Here is an 18,848-nt window from a genome sequence, read left to right on the forward strand (position 1 = left end):
ATTGTGGATTATAGTTGCAAGAGCTTAGGATCAAACACAAATGTGTGGTTGGTTTCTTGTGTTCTTCCCTTCGCTCCACAAAATGGATGTGACGTTTATAGGGAGATGAATTCTTGAAGGGAGATGAAGAGCAACCTAGAAGGGAGATGAACAAATTCTTATTAACCTATGAGTCTTAGTCTCAGTCTAAGGGTTTGATCTGGGGTTTGGGGGAATCGAACAAATTTTAAGTAAACCAAACAGACCATCATGATTCAATCCAAAATCCATCCAAAATCCAATGTAAAAATCACCAAATTAACAACAATCACCAGCACCCGGACAACCAAAATGCCCATTAAGATGCTGCCAAGCCATATGGTAAAAAGCCCACCTAAAAAAAATGCTCAAAACCCCCAAAAATTTGGGATTACTTTGAAAGATTCAGTTAAACTTTCACTGCATGGAGGAAGCTCAAATATGTATTTTCATCCATGAATTTTGGTGGAGCATTTCTACTTAAGGAAAATTAATGAAATCCCCAATTACTTAACAAATAAGGGTTTAGAAATTGGGATTTTTGGGAAATTAATGAAATGGGTTTATAAATTGGGATTTGGGGGAAAATCGATGAAATTAAAATTTATTAAAATGGGGTTTGAAATAGTTAAAGTTAGGGTTCATGTAATTGGCCTGGGGATTTTCGAAAAGTTAACGGAAAATTCAAAAGTTAACGGTTTTGGTAGTGTTATGTTGACGGAATAGATGTATTAGGTAATTGAATTTAAAAAGTTTTATATTAGGTAGTTGTTTATGAAAAGTGATATATATTAGGTAGTTGTTGACAATTTTAGCAAATAAATAAGACATGACAAAATAAATCTATCCATTATGTATAGCATAGATTACAAATCACTTGTAGTATCTTTCTCTTCAAAAAGAACAGGTAAGAGGGAAGGAGGCATTAAATTGAATTAAAAGAGATTAAAAGAAGGTAAAATGGACAAGAGACAAACAGAGAAAAATGTGCAGAGAACAGCTAAGAGTCTAGCTAATAAGACTAAAAGAGAGAAGAAGGTGTGTAGTGTACATTTATTACCTCCATTAGAGATTATTGATACTACCCACCTAGTAACCACCCATAGCAGTGCATTTGACATGACCTGGATTTATATTTATTGCTTACACCATTCAGCTATGTTCAAAATTAAAATGCCCCACATGCTTAGATACTGCTGTACTTAGTTTCCAATCTTTCTATGCCCAACAACTTCTTGTCTTCCACCTTCTTTTTAGTGGAGAGAAGATACATACTTCTATAGGAATTGATACATCAGTGAATTTCAAGATCAATAGGTTTTCTTTTATCCAGTTTTAGGGCGAAGAACATAATTTTGTATTATATACGTTTTTCTATATATATATTATTACATATACAAGGAAAATAACTCATTTCAAGACCCTTCACATGAGCACTAAACCTAATTAATGAATTTTAGTGCAATGTTTAATAATTAATTGAACTAAATGTTCATGTAATGCTCAAATTAATCTCATACTGAAGTGCTTTCGTAGAGTGTTACATTTCCTATTTTAACAAAATCAGAATATAGTTGACATTATTCTAATTCATCGTGTGATAGTAGACATACTTGGCTCATAAATGATCTGATTATGTTATAATTGTCATTATTCATAAATAATGTTCTTGCTTATAATTTGGTCGAAAGATTGTTAAAAAAAAATTACATCAATGATGTAATCCAATTCAGAGTTCAGACCCATCTGTTTTTGTCATGATAACTTAAACTTATATACAATGAAACTTCATGTATATAAACCCAAAATATGCTAAAATTAAGCAAAACGAAACCTAAGGACCACAACTTTTTGAAATGGATAGGAAATATTACATCTTAATTATATGTATATATGTAGAGAATTGCACTGATGAGGAGATGGATTCACAATTTGTCTTATGATCAACTCAACAATCTAAGTTTATGAGTAATGAGCTTAAGGCTTAAACACTATAGGCAATTAACAATGCACACCCTATTGTGAATGGGCAATAATTTGACATCTCCTGCCTTAGTAGGAGTTGACACTTTTTTTTTTTTTTTTTTTTTGATCAAAATGGAGAAGAAGAATTGCCCTAGAATGAAGGGAAATCTTAATAAAATCTAGAGTAGTTAAAATGATCATTTCTCCTTTTTCCCTCCTACTAGAAAGGAAGATGAGAAAACTTGTGGGAACTTATATATATATATATATATATATGTATGTGCTGTTCAAACTTGAAGAATAGTCCTTGATCTTGATTAATTAACTAACCACTTGAAGATGATGAAGTAGTCCAAATAGCCTCAAGCTCCCGAGCGAAAGCCTTTTGACGGCCAACAACAATGGTGATATGATCCTTGTTATCTAATATCTTTACTTGTGCGCGAGGAATTTTGGTTTGAACATTGTAGCTGCACTCGATGGGAAGGACCTCATCATCTCTTCCGTGAAATATGCTCACATTACATTTAAGCCGATCACTAACCACATCAAGGTATTTATCAAGCTTGCTTGCTGTTCCGCAGATTATATTGTGCAAGGTGTGCCAAGCTGCGTTATGGGTGTGGCACCAGAAACCTTCCAGTAGATACGTTCGTATCCTGCATCGATACATCGTCAATTAAATTAGTACATCGGGAATTCTTAAGTGAGACCGTCGCACTATAAGTTATTATGACATCTGAAAAATTATTCCTTCTGAGGATGTGTTCTCTTCACTGGAAAAAACCTGAACTCTTTTAACTTATTAAACTTGATTGACCCTTATTGGACTTTATTTTTGAGTGTTGTGTTAGACCTGATCAATCCTGATCGGACCTTATCTGAATTTATCGGACTTACAACTTATTTTTTAAGGTAAAGATAACACACTCTTAAATCAGTAAAATTTTATTCCATTGTATAGCGTTTATCCTTTACGTATTATGGTTTTCCCAATCGTTTGAATTTGTAAAGATGAGACAATTTTTTTTTAGGAGAAGAACAGACAAATTAATACAACATTACTGCAAGTCCTTTTCTTGGAATAGTTTGAAGTAGTCTTGCTAAATATGGAGCCAAAAACAATGGGAATTAGTGTGCCTCATGATGTTTTTTCGTGTACTTTTTGAAGCATCATTTTCAATTTTAGAGGCTCCACCAATGGATTAATTCGACCGCATAGTTTGATAAAATTAACAAATCAACTAAATTTTCTTTGCAATCATAATCTAATAAAAGAAGGAGAGCAATTGTGATATGATTATTAATACATACACCTACATCCTATAGTCATTGTCTACATCCACCATAATTCTTTTTAGTGCTTTTTTGGACCGTGGTGTTTATATGAAACCTAAAACAAAGGCGAATTAATATATCTATTTATCATTATTTACACACCTATGCAAAAGAGGCTACTTATCATATAATTGGTACAAGTAAAAGGGTGGGTGATTGTTGAACCATACAAGGAAAATGAAAATGTAGTAATCAATAAAAAAGTCATCATAAAGCAAAAGATATGTAAGAAAAAGAAACTAACGTGAAGTAGTGACATGTTTATTTATGCTAATTCAACCTTGGCTATCAATTTGTGTCCGGACATTGATAAAAATAAAATGATAATATTATTTACAAGAGTTTTAGTCAAATTAACTTAGAAGAATTTCATAGTCAAAGTTAATTTTAAAGAACATATACTTCAAAATAGATAGGTAGTAACATCTATATGCACTCGTATCAAGGACCTTTGGGTTCAATAGTATAACTTCCTATCCTCACATGGGAGATCAAGGTTCAAATTTTGGTAGTAGAAACAAAATTTCAATATTGTTGGAGGTTGGGGGGAAAGGGGAGTTAGGGACTTGTTAGGCCTCTAGGTGAGTGGCCTTGTGCAAGGGTAACCCAAAGAAAATTCATCTTACCGTGGATTCCGAAAAGGGCCCAAAAAAAAATAAAATTAGATGCACTCCTAGGTTGTAGATATTTACTACGATAATTGGAGAATATTTTTGGATATTTTACATTTTGATACAACATATAAATGAGAGATTGCAGGTTTAAGTTAAACTACTTTGACAACCGAATCAAAATCCCTCAATAATACTGAATGCTGGCATATTTTTTTCTATTTCTTATATGTGATGATGTAAGATGCACCAGCTATACGAAATCCATAATGGTACTATTATTTCTAACCATGCAAATGAAGTAGTAGTTTTGACTTTTGACCTACAACAAATACTATTATTAAATACTCCTGAATACAATGAAATAATATTAAATGCACCACATATTAATTGTACCACTCTCAATTTCTAGAATGAGAAATAAGATATTCCACCAAATAGACAACCCACTACTAATAGAACATTAAAAAATATTAATACATTGAGTTAGATTCTATTACCACAATCCTCAACAAGTCTTTATTAATGGTAGATAGTCTAACTGACGGATAGATAAAGTTTTTTCCAAGAAATATATGCTATTTATAAATTATTATACAAAAATCATGTAAAAATATATATAAATTGACCTCTCTCGTGATCTTGAGGAAGGGAGCTTTCACCAAAGTAATTGCTTGTTGGGACGCAACACTACCCTACCCATTACCCAATCACAATCACACCTTAAACTAGTGAAAGGAGAAACAAGGCCATAACGGGAATGTGAAGATGTTTCCAAATTTTAGGATGTTTTAAACGCACACGTTCCAGAATGAGTGAAAACAGTCAAAAGGAAGATAAGAAAATATAGGAGCATAAAGTTTGTGTATTGGTTACCTATTTCGGGTGATGAGTTTGGCAAGAAATTCCCACATTCGATGATTCTTGCAAATAAGCAAGCAAACTGTCCGAGAAATATGCTCATACCAGCATGCTATGGATGATCCCAAAGCTATGGGTGGCCATACTCGTCGCGGCGCTACTCTCCTTAGTACATATTGTGTTGCTTGCTCTCCTTTGGGTACCGGGAAATATGGCTGCCAAAAATCAGTTTCATTCTTATTTTAGCAAATGTTTCATAATTATACCATTTGGTTTAGAATAAATTGGGAGCATTGTATTTTAATTTTCAAGTAGTAATTGACGTGACTTTTAAATTCGTACAACATGATGATATTGGTAATATGAATCCTACTAGTGAATATAGGTATCATAATATAAGTAGAAATACGTTTTGAATGCCACCCAATAATACCTACTCCCTCCGTCCCAAAATATAGTTTTCATTTCCCGTTTTTCACGGTAATTTATGCAAGTAGAATTTAAGAGATATACTCCCTCCGTCCCTTAATAGAGTGCCCATTTCTTTTTTGGACACTATTCAAAGGTAAAGAAAGCCCTCAAAAAAAAATTCCGATATATAAGATAAAACATAATCATGTGGGGTCTTGTTTGATTCGTCTCATTGCGTACATTAAGAAAATCAAACTTTTATAATTTTTACTAATATGTAATTAAAGATATTAACGATGCAAAACATGCATTGGCAAACGTGCACTGGAGAAATGGGCACTCTATTTAGGGACGGAGGGAGTAGTAAAGATTTTTTATTTATTTAAATAAATGTTGCATGGAAAAAGATGATTTTAGGAGAGAGAATGGAAAATAATTGGTGAAAGAACATTAATTGTAACATTTTCGTTGAATAAACAAAGGAAGAAACAAAATTCAAGAAGCAAATAAATGATGGGACACGTTTTTTCTAGACAAATTATGAAAAAATGTGGAGCTAAATATGAAAATGGGAACTATATTTTGGGACACCCAAAATGGAAATGAGAACTATATTTTGAGACGGAGGGAGTATATAATTGGGACTGTTCTCTTGTAATTTAAAGTAGTGATTAATGTGACTACTAAATGAAACTTATGCACAATTCACAAAGAAAAGGAAAAGGAAACTACAATCTATTTCACCATACTTTTAACTCAGCTTACAATGCATATATAAATAAAGAAAAACAATATCAAAACAACTACTTCCACTACTTATGTGAGTGGCTAACATTTGGGGAATTCTAATTGATCACTAACATAATGCTCCTAACAGTTTGACTAACTCAGTGATGCTGAATGTTGAATCACATTTCAACACTAAATTCACACATGATGTTAATTATAAGATAAATCCTACTAGTGAATATAGATGTTTTGAGTAAATATTTTTTGCTAAAAATATAAGACTTCCCTACACATTTTTGTACGAACAATAAGTAATGGGCGAGCGTTGGGATCATTTAATTAACCTGTATGTCTCACATTGGTTTAACGGTACCTCTTCATAGAATTTAAGATCACTATTTAATCATTGTTAACTTCAAGCACGTACTATTATAAAAAAGATCAAACTTTGATACATCAAAAAGAAATAACTTGAAAGATTTTTCTAACTTAGCAGGATCTTATAGCTAAAAGAAAACGGTCAAATAGCTAATTAATTCTAACCTTGAACTGTCGAGTGTATAGAACATTTAATACTAGTAGGAATATGTTATATAATTGAGACAATATTTTTATTTATTTCTTGGTAGACAAACGTAGAGGGTAGTGACATAGACTCGGATACCTTTCTACAAGACTTTAACAATTAAGCTAATTCGTAACTTTTGTAATAATTATTTACAAACATAGAGCACAACTAAAAAAATTTATGGGCGTATTATGGACTACTTACCGGAGCAATTAGGGTGAGAGATTTGATTTTAGTGGGATGACGAACAGCAAGAGCAAGAGCCAAGATGCAGCCAAGAGAATGTGCGACAATGTGGAAGGATTTAACTCTGTGATTTTCCAACACTGAACGTTCAATCATTTCGACGTGCTCTCTTAGAGTGTAAAGTGAATCCGCTGGCTTGGGACTCCTTCCAAACCCCAGCAAATCCACCGCAAATAATCGGTACTTAGACTTTGTTGCTGCTGTTAAATTTGGGAAAACAGTTTCTGTCCAAAACTTTGATGATGATATAAATCCATGTAAAAACAACACATCCTCTGTTGCCCTGTCTCCTATTATAATATAACATTAAAGCATAAAAGTATAAATCACATGAACGGTCTAATATTTTATTCCATACTTTCTCGATATATTTTTTATTAGTCGCAACATTTGCTTTCCATGTAAGATCTCGAAGATAATATTAGGTGAGAAAATACTATACTTAAAAACAAATGTCGCAACTAATAAAAAGCAAACGAGGTATTGATAATGTAGCTAGTGTATAACATAAGACGTACCAGGTTTAGCACCATCGACATGAACAAAGAGAGAATCCTTAGAAGAGGAAGTCCAAGAACAACAAGTGGAACAATCACAATCAGACCATCTCGGTATAGGGAACGATTGTTGGCCACCGATCCTACCTTGAAGCATCTCAACAATGGTAGAATTTACCGTAAAAGTGGTACTACCCGCGCCTTTCTTAACCGAAGAAGAATGCTGCTGGTGATGGTGGTGGTGGTGATGGTTATGGTGATGGCTGTGGCTTTGGCACGCCGCATTGGAATCAAGCCTATTAAGACGCTTAAATTCACTGACGGTAGTTTTAGAGATCTCGGACACTAAAGAAGGACGAGTATAAAGTGTGTCCGAAACATCTTCAAGCTGAAGCTTGGTAGATGTAAGGCGGACAATTTTAGTAGATTGGCCTTTCTCCGATACTAAGATCTTATCTGAGCTAGTCACGGCCATAGCCTGTTTGGCGGAGGAGGAGCAGCAGTAGCACGGCTTCCACTCCGCCTCGAATACGAAATCAGCTATCTTAAAAACAAGGCATAAGATGAAATCTAGAAGATCAAGCAATGTAAACACTATGAAGCTTAATCCTTCGTTAATGGCTCTTCCTGTTAGTAGTATAGCCGATCTAGCTTTACCCATATTTTTTCTTACGCTCATAAATATGTAAATTAAATAACTTTCCCTCCTAATGAAAAACACAAAAATTGTTTACAAAGAAAAATGTGGTTTGAGCTAATTGAGCTCGAGTAAGTATATATATATAGATAGATAATGAGGGGTTATTTAAGCATGAAGTATGATGATGATGATGTTGAAATAGTGCTGAAATTAGAGAAGAATGAAATAGAGGAGGAGGGAGGGAGGGAAAAAGTGAATAATAATAAGCCAACCTTGATTAATTGGACCCTCCAAAATGACGGTAATGTTATATTGTAGGAAAAATAGGAAAGAGAAATATTAGGAAAAAGAAAGAAAGAAGTTGGTCTTTAAATTAAGACACTCTTTCTCTGCGTGTGAGAGGGGTGAGAGAAAGGAGAGAAGAAGAAGAGGAGGAGAAAAAAGAGGAAAGGGGTCGTATGGGACACGTAGTAAGATGGGGAAGGAGGGAAGATAATGAAATATTCATTGTTTCATTAAGATTGTTCGTTGGGCAAGAGACTATGGTAGGTGGTGGTTGAACCCCCACTCCCTTCCCACATATATACATTCTCAGGGTTTAAGGCTATGTTCAGTTCACCTTATTTTTGCTTATTTCAGATCTAATCAGATCAGATCAGATCAGATCAGATCAGAAAAAATAAGTTCAGATCAGATCAGATCAGATCTGTCAGTTTTTAAACTCGATTTTACTATAAAATATCTTTCATTACATATTAGTAAAAATTATAATAATTGAATATTAATAAAGTACTCATTGAGACGAATCAAACAAGACCCCACATGACTATGTTTTTTCTTTTATATTGAGAGAAATCTAAAATATAAGATCTTGTAATCAGATCAGTTCAGAAAAAATAAGTTCAGATCAGATCAGATTAGAAAAAATAAGTTCAGATCAGATCAGATAAGTTCAGATCAGAAAATTTCAGGTGAACTAAACATAGCCTAACTTAAACACCTCTCTCTCTTTCAAGTCATACTAATACCCAAAACTTAAATTTTTGAATTTATTTTAGTTTGTAGTCTTGATCTTATAATATACTTATTAGTCTATAGTACAACTTTTTATTAGTATCTAATCACATTTTTTTTCTTGATTTTAAATTAATTCTCATGTTGTCTGGAATGGTTATCATGTTGGTAATGTAATAAACCATTAATATAATGACTAACATTGTGTTTGGTTATGTTTACTAGAGGCCCTCAGGAGTAGGATAAATGAGGCTTTTTTATAATAAAAAATTATAAAGAAGAAAATGAGGCTTGCCATAATTAACTTAGGATCCCTTTTTGGATTGGCAGGGGTAGAGTCCCGATATCCCATCTACTTTTTGTCGATGATCTCCTACTCTTTGGAAGAGTAGATGAGTCTACGGCCTTTGCGGTTCGAGGAGTGCTACAGATCTTTTGTCGTGAATCGGGGGAGAGAATAAATGAGGCGAAAAGCAAACTTATCTTTTCTCCAAATACCCTGGACAAACACAGGAACTCGTTTAAAGAAACCCTAAACATTGAGGAAAATACCAACCTAGGGACTACTTAGGACTATCTATCTCACATAAAAGACCTACGGGAGCTCAAGTTCAGTTTATTGTCAAGAAGGTCAGATCCCGTCTGGCAAACTGGAAAACAAAATTTCTATCCAGAATTGTCCGCTTATGCCTAATCTCCTCAACAATGTCAACAATCAGGGCCTACTACATGTAAGCGACTTACCTCCCGATTAGTACCCTTAGTGATTTGGACTGTATCTGCAATAATTTTATTTGGGGAGAAGAGGGGAGAAAAAAGGAAGCTTATTCACTTAGTTAGCATACAAACTACCTTCTTTCCTAAGAACCAGCACTAGTACAGAAAAGGCGATTTGCGTCGGATGTGAGGCGCCTATTTGCGTCGGACATGGGTCCGACGCCAAAGGCCTCGACGCAAATAGCCCACAATGATCTGCGTCGTTCAGATACGACGCAGATATATTTGCTATTTGCGTCGCACCGTATACAAGGTGCGACGCAAATTGGTCATTATGTGAAAAATAAAAAAACGCAGTACCAAGCATGAATGCTTTAGTACTGCGTAGGAGGAAAAAAACCAGATCTCATCAAAAAAACCAGATTCAACATACAACAAATGATATAATTAAACAAGACAAATCTCATATCAAAAAACTAGATTAACATACAACAAATGATGATAATAAACAAGTGAACCTTGTGTCAAAAATTAAAAAACAAATATAAAATCTAAACGAAAAAATCTAAACAAATATCAAAAATTAAAAAATCAGATCTAATATACAACAAAACACGAAATTAAAAACAAACCTACAATATATACAAAACAATTACATTGTAAAAATATTAAATAGGTGCGACTAAAAAGGAAGATTGCAACAGTTCGATGTATTCGAGGGAGACGACTTCGAAGAACCAATTCCAGATCTGAAAATTATAGAGTAAATTCTAAATCAGAAAATAAACCCTAAAAATGCCAAAAAGTAAACAAAAAAAATAGATATAAAAAATAAAAATAAAAACGAAAGGATCAGTTTTTAATTTTCATTTGCATGAACTAAATTTTTAGTTTTCCAGATCTGAATATGAAAAACGAATTTCCAGATTTGAAAACTAAAAATAAAATCAGATATAAAAATGAAAAAACATATCAGATTTAAACATTGAAACAACTTCGAACCTGTCAAAAGCGAGAGACTTAGTGTGATTCGCCGGAAACTAGAAAAATCAGATGTAAGATGCGGTAGGTCGCCGGAAAATAGAAAAATCAGATCTAAGACTTAGTGTAAGTCGTCCGTTTAGTTCGCTGAAATTGTTCGCTGAATTGTATAGAATCCGCGTCCAGCAGGAAGATGAGAATCCGCGTCCAGGAGAGGAGAATTTGAGGAGAGAAGCGGCGGAGAGAGAAGCGGTTGAGGAGAGAAGCGGTTGAGGAGAGAGAGAGAACGAGGCGCTGAGAATGGTAGGAGTTGAGAATTGTGAAGAGAGAGAAAGAGGCGCGCTGAGAATATTGGTAGGAGCTGAGAATATTGTAAAGAGAGAGAAAGAGGCGCTGAGGCGTATGACTTATGAGGCGTTAGGGTTTATGAAATAAGAGGGTAGGTAGTGGGCCTCATGGCCTATGTGCGTCGCACACTCAATAAGTGCGATGCAAATTAGGTATTTATTTGCGTCGCACATACACGGAAACGACGCACATTTGGCTTTTGCAACGCATGTAAAGCAAGGTCCGACGCAAATGGACCATGTTGTGCGTCGCACTCCTCCCACATGCAACGCAAATCCCAACTGTGCGTCGTTTCCGTGTCTGTGCGACGCAAATCAGGGGACGCAAATCGCCTTTTCTGTACTAGTGCAGAGGGTTAGGGATTAGAAGTCAAAAGTTGATGAAGAAAGCATACATGGCTAAGTTAGGGTGGACGATAGTCCAGGATAATTCCAATCTGGCGCAGAAGTGTATTCACTCTAAGTACATCCATAAGAACCAGGTCACAAAATTTAAAAATGTTACTATCATATGGAATAAATTGGCCTGATATGAGAACTCCTTAGTCTGGATATCCATTGGAACATGGGGAATGGGTTAAAGGTGGACTTCTAGTATGATGACTGGCTCTCAATTGGTCCTAATACATGATTGGGTCAAGGGCCCCCTGAACATCGAGGAAAGTGCCAGGAAAGTTCATAGTGTAGTTATATCAGGGAAATGGAATTTCTCCACTCTAACAATCACCATCCCGATTCAAAACGCTTCGGAGGACCTCCTCATCTCAAATTTTTGCCAATCACAAAGGTTTTGCGCTCTAGTTTGTTTACAATTCTCTCCTTTACCGGTTCCAAGCTGAGGTGGACCTATCATGGATATGGAGATACAAATATAGAGCCCAAAATCAAATTCTTCATGTGGTTATCATGGCATGACCGCATTCCTCACAGACATCTCCTTGCCATTAGGGGGGCGATTCAGGATCCCGCTTGCCCTATGTGTCCGGACCACACCGACCACATGGAGCTCATATCACCCGGGATTGTCTGGAAAGTAGAGAAATATGTGGGTGCCCGGGCATGCTCGATATCCCTACTGGGGAGTTTAAATCCTGGCTCCATGAGAATATGACATCCAACGAGACCTTTGGAGAGATCTCTGGGAGTAGTGTCTTCCCTTACATATGCCATGAAATTTGGAAGGATAGAAACAATTATGTCTTTCATGGACGGGAGCCATCGCCTATAATGGTCCTGTGTGTTCGAGTAACGGTTATGCGAAGGAGTATGTTTCTACGAGGAGCATAAAGGAAAGTGAACGTTGTGTCCCTATGGAATTTGCCAATCCTCAAAACATTTAATGATTCATGTTGATGCATCTTTTGTTGGTCTATTAGAAGTAGCGGGAATTGGTGGGGTGATTCGAGATGGCAATGGCAACGAGGTTGGGGAGTTTGGGAAAATAATTTACACTAACAACTCTCTTGCAGCAAAAATCCTTGCAATTTTGGAAGCTGATCATTACTTTGTAGAGACGCATGATCTCCTCAAGGCCATTATTTATTCAGATTGTCAAACATCTATTGAGATACTTACAACAAGTCATTATGATTTCTATGCAAATATGATAAATACTTGCAGGATATGGCTTACGATGCACCCAGAGATTCTGATTAAGCACTGCAGCAGGAAGCATAATCAAGTGGCCTGGTGGATAGCATGGCGAAGGCATGTAGGTCATGGAAGACGATTGTGCTGTAACTAGGATTTTTCCCAACCCCCCTAGTTATTGTAATGAACACTTAATCTCGAACTGTAATATTTTCAACTTTAATATTTAAGAAATGAAGTGTTTTGTTTACCAGAAAAAAAGAGATGAATTGGATGGAAAATAAATGAATTGGAAAGAGAAAAAAAAGGACTTTATTTCTTATGTTGGTACAAAAAATCATAAGGAATTCAATTGGAAAGGAAAGGAAGTGAGGGGAAATAAAACCTAATAATAAATATCTCATTCTCTGTCCTCCCAAAATTGAAGGAACTTGGGAGGAAAGAGATATTCAATTAAATTCCTTCCTGTTAACAAAACATTAGAAAGTTTAGTTACATTATTTTATTTTCCCTTCCCTTTATTTCTTTTATAAAAAAAAATTCAGAGTATACGAATATATTGTTGTATTCAAGTTGCGAAATGGTTATTACCTTCATAGGATATGAGATATCTATATAACAACTAAAAGTAGATAAATCAGTATTACATAATTCAATTTAAAATTTTGAGTTGGGTACTCCTTTAGCTAATTTCTTTATAGTTCTTTAATTATAAATATAAGTACTCTTTCTATCTAAGATGATTATTAGATTGATAATATTAGTTTTAAAATTATTATTAATGTGAGGACTAACGAACACACATGCATTATAGATATTCTAGTATAATTCCAAATATCAAGTTATAACTACTTTACTTAGCTAGCCCAAGTGTTGGTCCTTCCGTTCCTTTGAGAAACTTGCAACTCTTATACTCCTATTTTATAATATCACCATTTTCTGCTGCCTCCTAGCTACTAAATTAAAAAAAATAAATTGGTGGTTATCGCACTTTCTTGCTCTTCACTAATCTTCCTATTACTTGCATAATCTTCTGATACGTGCCCAAAAAGCAAAGCGCTCTTACGAGGGGAGAATATAAGACAAAATCATAAAGAATTCTCTAATAAGATTGTCATATGGTGCAATTTGCACTTGACATTAAACAACTGATAAATAAGGGTGATATTGAACAACGTTTACTTGATATGTTGGTATGGCTGGCTCGTATATAATTGAAAATTCAACAAAATATTGACTCCATAGTAAAACGTAAAATGAAAAAGACAACAGTTTTAATTGGAAATTTATCAAAAGATCGACCCAATCTAAGCTTTGTAGTTATGCTCAGGCATAAGCAATTGTTATTGTTGTTGTTAAACAATCAAAAGTTAATCTAGTTGGTTGAAGACACCCCTTTTACCCATGTAATAAGGGTTTAATATTTACCTCTTATAAAGTGGCATTTCTAAATTTCTCCTACTTAAAAGAGATTTTCATGTTACTTTTTTTAAAAAATAAGCAATTTGTTGAGTGCTACTAATATTTTGCTTCCTCTTACTAGTTTTTCCTATTCTTGGCGGCATTGTCTCATATTAGACTCAAAAGTGTTTTTTTACAGGCATATTAAACTAGTTTTTCCCATTGGGCAACAAAAAAATTGGACTTCATTTTTCATATTCAGTACTCAAATTAAATATTGCTATAATTTTTTTGTCTGTTGCTGGTTCTGGCTTTTAAAAAATGTTTGTTATTGGTTCTAGCTTTTTAAAAAGTGTTTGCAAGTTGAATAAGGGATGGTGGTGTAAAGTTGTAGTAGTTACATTTGTAGTTTCCTTGAAATGTTTGTTGAAGGAACAGATACATCAAATGGGTAAGTACTGAGTATGGTCGAGGGGATGTTCGTTATTCATGGTTGGACTTATGTTTTCCGGTTTCACAAATCGAAGGTGTGTTCGATAGCTCGCCATGTTTAGCTCTCCTTTTTGCTTGGCAATGATCTTAATGGTCTTTTCCTTAAAAAAATCAAATCTGCAGGCGGCACCCCAATTTCATTTGGTGGATTTCTGCACGCCCCATTTCTCCTACTTCACGGAGAAACATGAATTACTCTCGAGAGAGAGAGAGTCATGAGTCACCTAGGAATGCGATTCTTCCACAGATTATGAGCCAAGAATCCCACGCGTTGAAGTTCGTTGGGATTGCTCATGCGGTGAGATGTGAATCTTGCCTTTGGTCCGTTGTCCGGATTGTGCCTACCATTTGCTTTTCCTACCACATCCATCACTCATTAGAGTTATGATTCCACCATCACATTCATCGCCCAGCGGCGTGCTACTTCATAGGCAACTCTTTATCAGCTTTTCTTATTTTTGTTTTTTAGGGCATGTAAGAGGTCATAAAGCTCTTTTAGATTTTCTTTTGTTTTCTGTGTGGTTGTATTAGCAATAGGTTGTACTTCGTTATTTGATCAATGCACTTTTTTTCGATGTCAAAAAAAATTATTGCAATAATTTATTGATTCTTTTTTCAATTATTTCACAGAAAATAGACACTTTTCTATCCTAATTTGTCTTCCATTGTGAAGATAAGATGTTGAATCATCTTATATCTAGGTTAAGTAAAGCCTAGAAATTACTATAAGTTGCCCAACTGGAGAAACTGAGTTCTGGCATCATATGAGGAGAAGCCTTCACAATTCCAAAGTAAACTAACCGATTAATCTTCTAAATTATTTTGTTCCATAATAATCTTGACCTTCTATATAAAGCGTAATATCTTCTCGCTGCAACTATAGGGGTTCGAGTGGTGGAGAGGACAAGCAGGAGTTCTCAATTTTGTTCGGAAATTATAGTTGTTGTATTCGATCTTCCACAGTTCTATATTAAGGATTGTAAGTTGGGTTCTTCAGAATCAGGTTTTGGGTGATGAATTACAGCGATTCAACTCACCCAGAGTTTGAGTGATGATGTCTGGAGTCATCACACTTAAACTATGCATCTTGTGGAAGGCCCTCCGATTTGATTTGGGGAAAGTTTTGACCTCCACTTATTTGGAGTTTCAGCCCCGAAAGAAAAATGTTAAGGCACCCTGTGTACAAGGTACATTCAAAGACGATTTATCTTTTCAAGAAACTTGGGATTTATCTATCTTATTTGAAGATTGTTTGTGGTTAGAATATCAACAGCCTCCATCACACTATATCAAGTCTTTTTCCATAAGATCACCCAATCACACCAATTCTCACCTGTTAGATAATGTAAATTACACATTTGTTAATATTCATTTACTTACTTAGAATCAGTCAAAGATAGTATTGCTAGGCAAGTATCTTTGATTCATAAATCATGCATTGTAGTTATACGTATATTATGGAGTATATAGCCTAGGTTGTAAAGTTTATCAAGGCTAAGGAAAAATATCTTCTTTCATGGTATCAGATTAGGGTTGTTCCTTCTTACGCTGCGCAACCCTAGCCCACACCTTCTTCTTGCCGTCTGTCTAACCACCTCCTCTCAGCACCATGACCGGTGGTTCACAGGCGACTTCATCCTCTTCTTCTCCTCTTCACTCTACCAACATTAAACATATTCTTCCTATCACATTGGATATGGAAACCGTGCAATATTCCACATGGGCGGAATCATTTAAAATTCATGCACGTTCTAGTCGGGTTATTCACCATATTATTCCTCCAAAAACCTTCAAGGCTCCCTCTACTGATGAAGAAAAGGAGGAATGGGCTACGGTGGATGCCACGGTGTTGAAATGGATTTACGGCACCATTTCTGAGGATCTCCTCAACACCATCTTGGAGCCTGATTCCACGGCACATGTGGCTTGGGAGCGACTACGAGACATTTTTCAAGATAACAAGTCGTCTTGGGCAGTCACTCTCGAATAGGAATTTTCCAATACTACTTTGGAAGACTTTCCTAATGCCTCTGCCTATTGCCAATGCTTGAAAAAGCTTATTGATCAACTCAAGAACGTTGGCGCACCGGTAACTAATAACAGGCTGGTATTGCAAATGGAGGCCGGCTGATGCTTACTTATAGTGGAGTTGGCACCCTCCTCCGTCAAAGTGATCCTCTACCTCCATTTTATCAAGCCCGGTCTATGTTCGTGTTGGAAGAGGCGAGTTTGACTAAAAAGGCAGCTAGTTCTACGTCCTCCTCGGCATTTGTGGCTGGTTTTAATAAAAATTCTTCTTCTGCCTCCCCCACGTCAAACCGTGGCCCTCATAATCCTTCCAAGAAAACTCAGCGCAAAAATTCCGGTGGTCGGAATTCTGGTCAACGGACCGGCGGCAGTGACCATCCCCCGACGGTGGCAGTGGCCGACCTGGCAGTCAGCCTTCTTCAGCAGCAGCAGCAGCAACTACTGCGTGGTTTGCTCCATGGTCTCATACGTATGGTGCATGGCCATATGGTTGGGCCATGCTTCCTTGTCCTTTTCCTACAACTGGTTGGGCTAGGCCCAACTACATGGCAAGGCAGCAACATTCTGGGCCAAGGGTTCTATGTACCAGGTCACAAGCTTATGTGGCGGATTCGTCTCCTACCATGCCAGGACATTGATGCCGCAATGCACACTCTTGGGCTCACTCCACCGGATCCAAATTGTATATAGACACGGGCGCCACCTCTCATATGACCTCCTCGTCAGGTAGTCTCTCGTCTTATTTTAATTTGAACAAAAATGATGGTATGATTGTTGGAAATGGCCATACTATTCCTATTTGTGGTTACGGTGACTCACACTTGCCTTCCCCGAATTCCCCATTGGCTCTTAAAAATGTTCTACATGCTCCTAAAATTGTTAAAAATTTGGTCTCTCTGCGCAAATTTACTTCTGATAATTCTGTGATTGTTGAATTTGATCCTTTTGGGTTTTATGTGAAGGACCTTCGAATGGGGAGATCAATCATGAGATGTTTGTTACTCTTGTCCTCTTGGGAAACACATTAAGTTGCCTTTTGTTGCTTCGAATTCTACTACTATGATCCCTTTTGATATTATTCATTGTAATTTGTGGACATCTCCCGTTTTAAGTTCAGTTGGACATCACTATTATTTGGTTGTGGTGGATGATTATTCAAATTTTGTGTGGACTTTTCCTTTATCCAAAAAAATTCATGTTTATTCCACTTTTCTACAATTTCATGCTTATGTCCGTACTCAATTTGAATGGGAAATTAAAAATATTCAATGTGATAATAGGCGGGAATTTGATAATGATCCATTTCGAAAATTTTGTCAAACATACACATGGTCTTTTTTTCCGTCTCTCATGTCCCTATACATCATCTCAAATTGGTAAAGCTGAACGAAAAATACGAACTATCAACAATATGGTCCGCACTTTTCTCGTTCATGCTTCTCTTCCCTCCACTTTTTGGCATCACGCACTTCAAATGGCCACTTATCTTCTCAACATCCTTCCCACTAAGACACTTGCCTATCACTCTCCTTTACAAATTCTTTTCCACAAAGAACCCTCTTATTCTCATCTTCGGGTGTTAGGGTGTTTATGTTTTCCACTTTATCCATTGACCACCATTCATAAAGTTCAAGCTCACTCCACACCATGTGTGTTTTTGGGTTATCCCTCGAATCATAGGGGATTTAAATGCTTTGATTTATCATCTAAGAAAATCATTATTGCCGCCATGACATATTTGACGAAGTTAAATTTCCATTTACTTCGTTACATAATCCTCCTGCCCACAATTATGATTTCCTGAACATGTGTTCTCCCTTGAACTTGCCAACACTTCCAGCCCCAACTAAAGTGCAGCCCATACCCCCTCTTGTTCATCGTGGACCTCCCATTACTCCTAGTCCACCTAATTCTCCTAATTCTCATTCTCCTTGGCCACAGCTCTCCGCTGGGTCGCGTCCCTTGCTAGCAGCGCCTCTGTCCCACTCTCCCCTACGGCTTTCCCCTTCCTCTGGTCCCCGTCTCCCTGATGGGCCTTCGTGCCTCACCCCTCTCCTCCTACTCCTCCAGCCCAGCCTATTCCTCCCAATCAGCCCACATTCGAGCCTCCCGCACCTCCTCCACGCCCTTCCTCTTCCAGTTCACGTCCCGTCACGCGTAGCCAACACGGCATCCATAAAAATGAGAAAATGTTTTCCCTTCATTCTAGTGTTACTAGATCTCCTATTCCAAAAAATCTCGTGTCTGCTATTCGTGACCCGAATTGGAAAATGGCCATGGATGACGAATATAATGCTCTTATTAAAAATGAGACGTGGGAGTTGGTGCCCCGTCCTTCTGATGCTAATATTATTAGATCTATGTGGATTTTTGCTCATAAAGTGCATGCTGACG

The 18,848-nt window shown here is 36.3% G+C and overlaps 2 protein-coding genes across 2 annotated transcripts; one reads left to right on the top strand and one right to left on the bottom strand.

The window, feature by feature from the left end:
• Positions 1-1,836: 1,836 nt before the first annotated feature.
• LOC104892627 (probable lysophospholipase BODYGUARD 3) lies at positions 1,837-8,425 on the bottom strand. The gene is made up of 4 exons (XM_010678609.4): positions 7,266-8,425; positions 6,706-7,037; positions 4,809-5,008; positions 1,837-2,642 (listed from the first exon to the last, which is right to left on the bottom strand). Exons 1-4 carry the CDS (start codon positions 7,921-7,923, stop codon positions 2,309-2,311), a joined length of 1,524 nt encoding a protein of 507 aa, XP_010676911.1. The 5' UTR covers positions 7,924-8,425; the 3' UTR covers positions 1,837-2,308.
• A 7,610-nt stretch (positions 8,426-16,035) lies between these two features.
• On the top strand, positions 16,036-16,416 carry LOC104892754 (uncharacterized). The gene has a single exon (XM_010678738.1). The coding sequence runs from the start codon at positions 16,036-16,038 to the stop codon at positions 16,414-16,416; it is 381 nt and encodes a 126-aa protein (XP_010677040.1).
• Positions 16,417-18,848: the final 2,432 nt, after the last annotated feature.

The sequence above is a fragment of the Beta vulgaris genome, chromosome 5, assembly GCF_026745355.1.
Source record: "Beta vulgaris subsp. vulgaris cultivar EL10 chromosome 5, EL10.2, whole genome shotgun sequence".
Taxonomy (NCBI): domain Eukaryota; kingdom Viridiplantae; phylum Streptophyta; class Magnoliopsida; order Caryophyllales; family Amaranthaceae; genus Beta; species Beta vulgaris.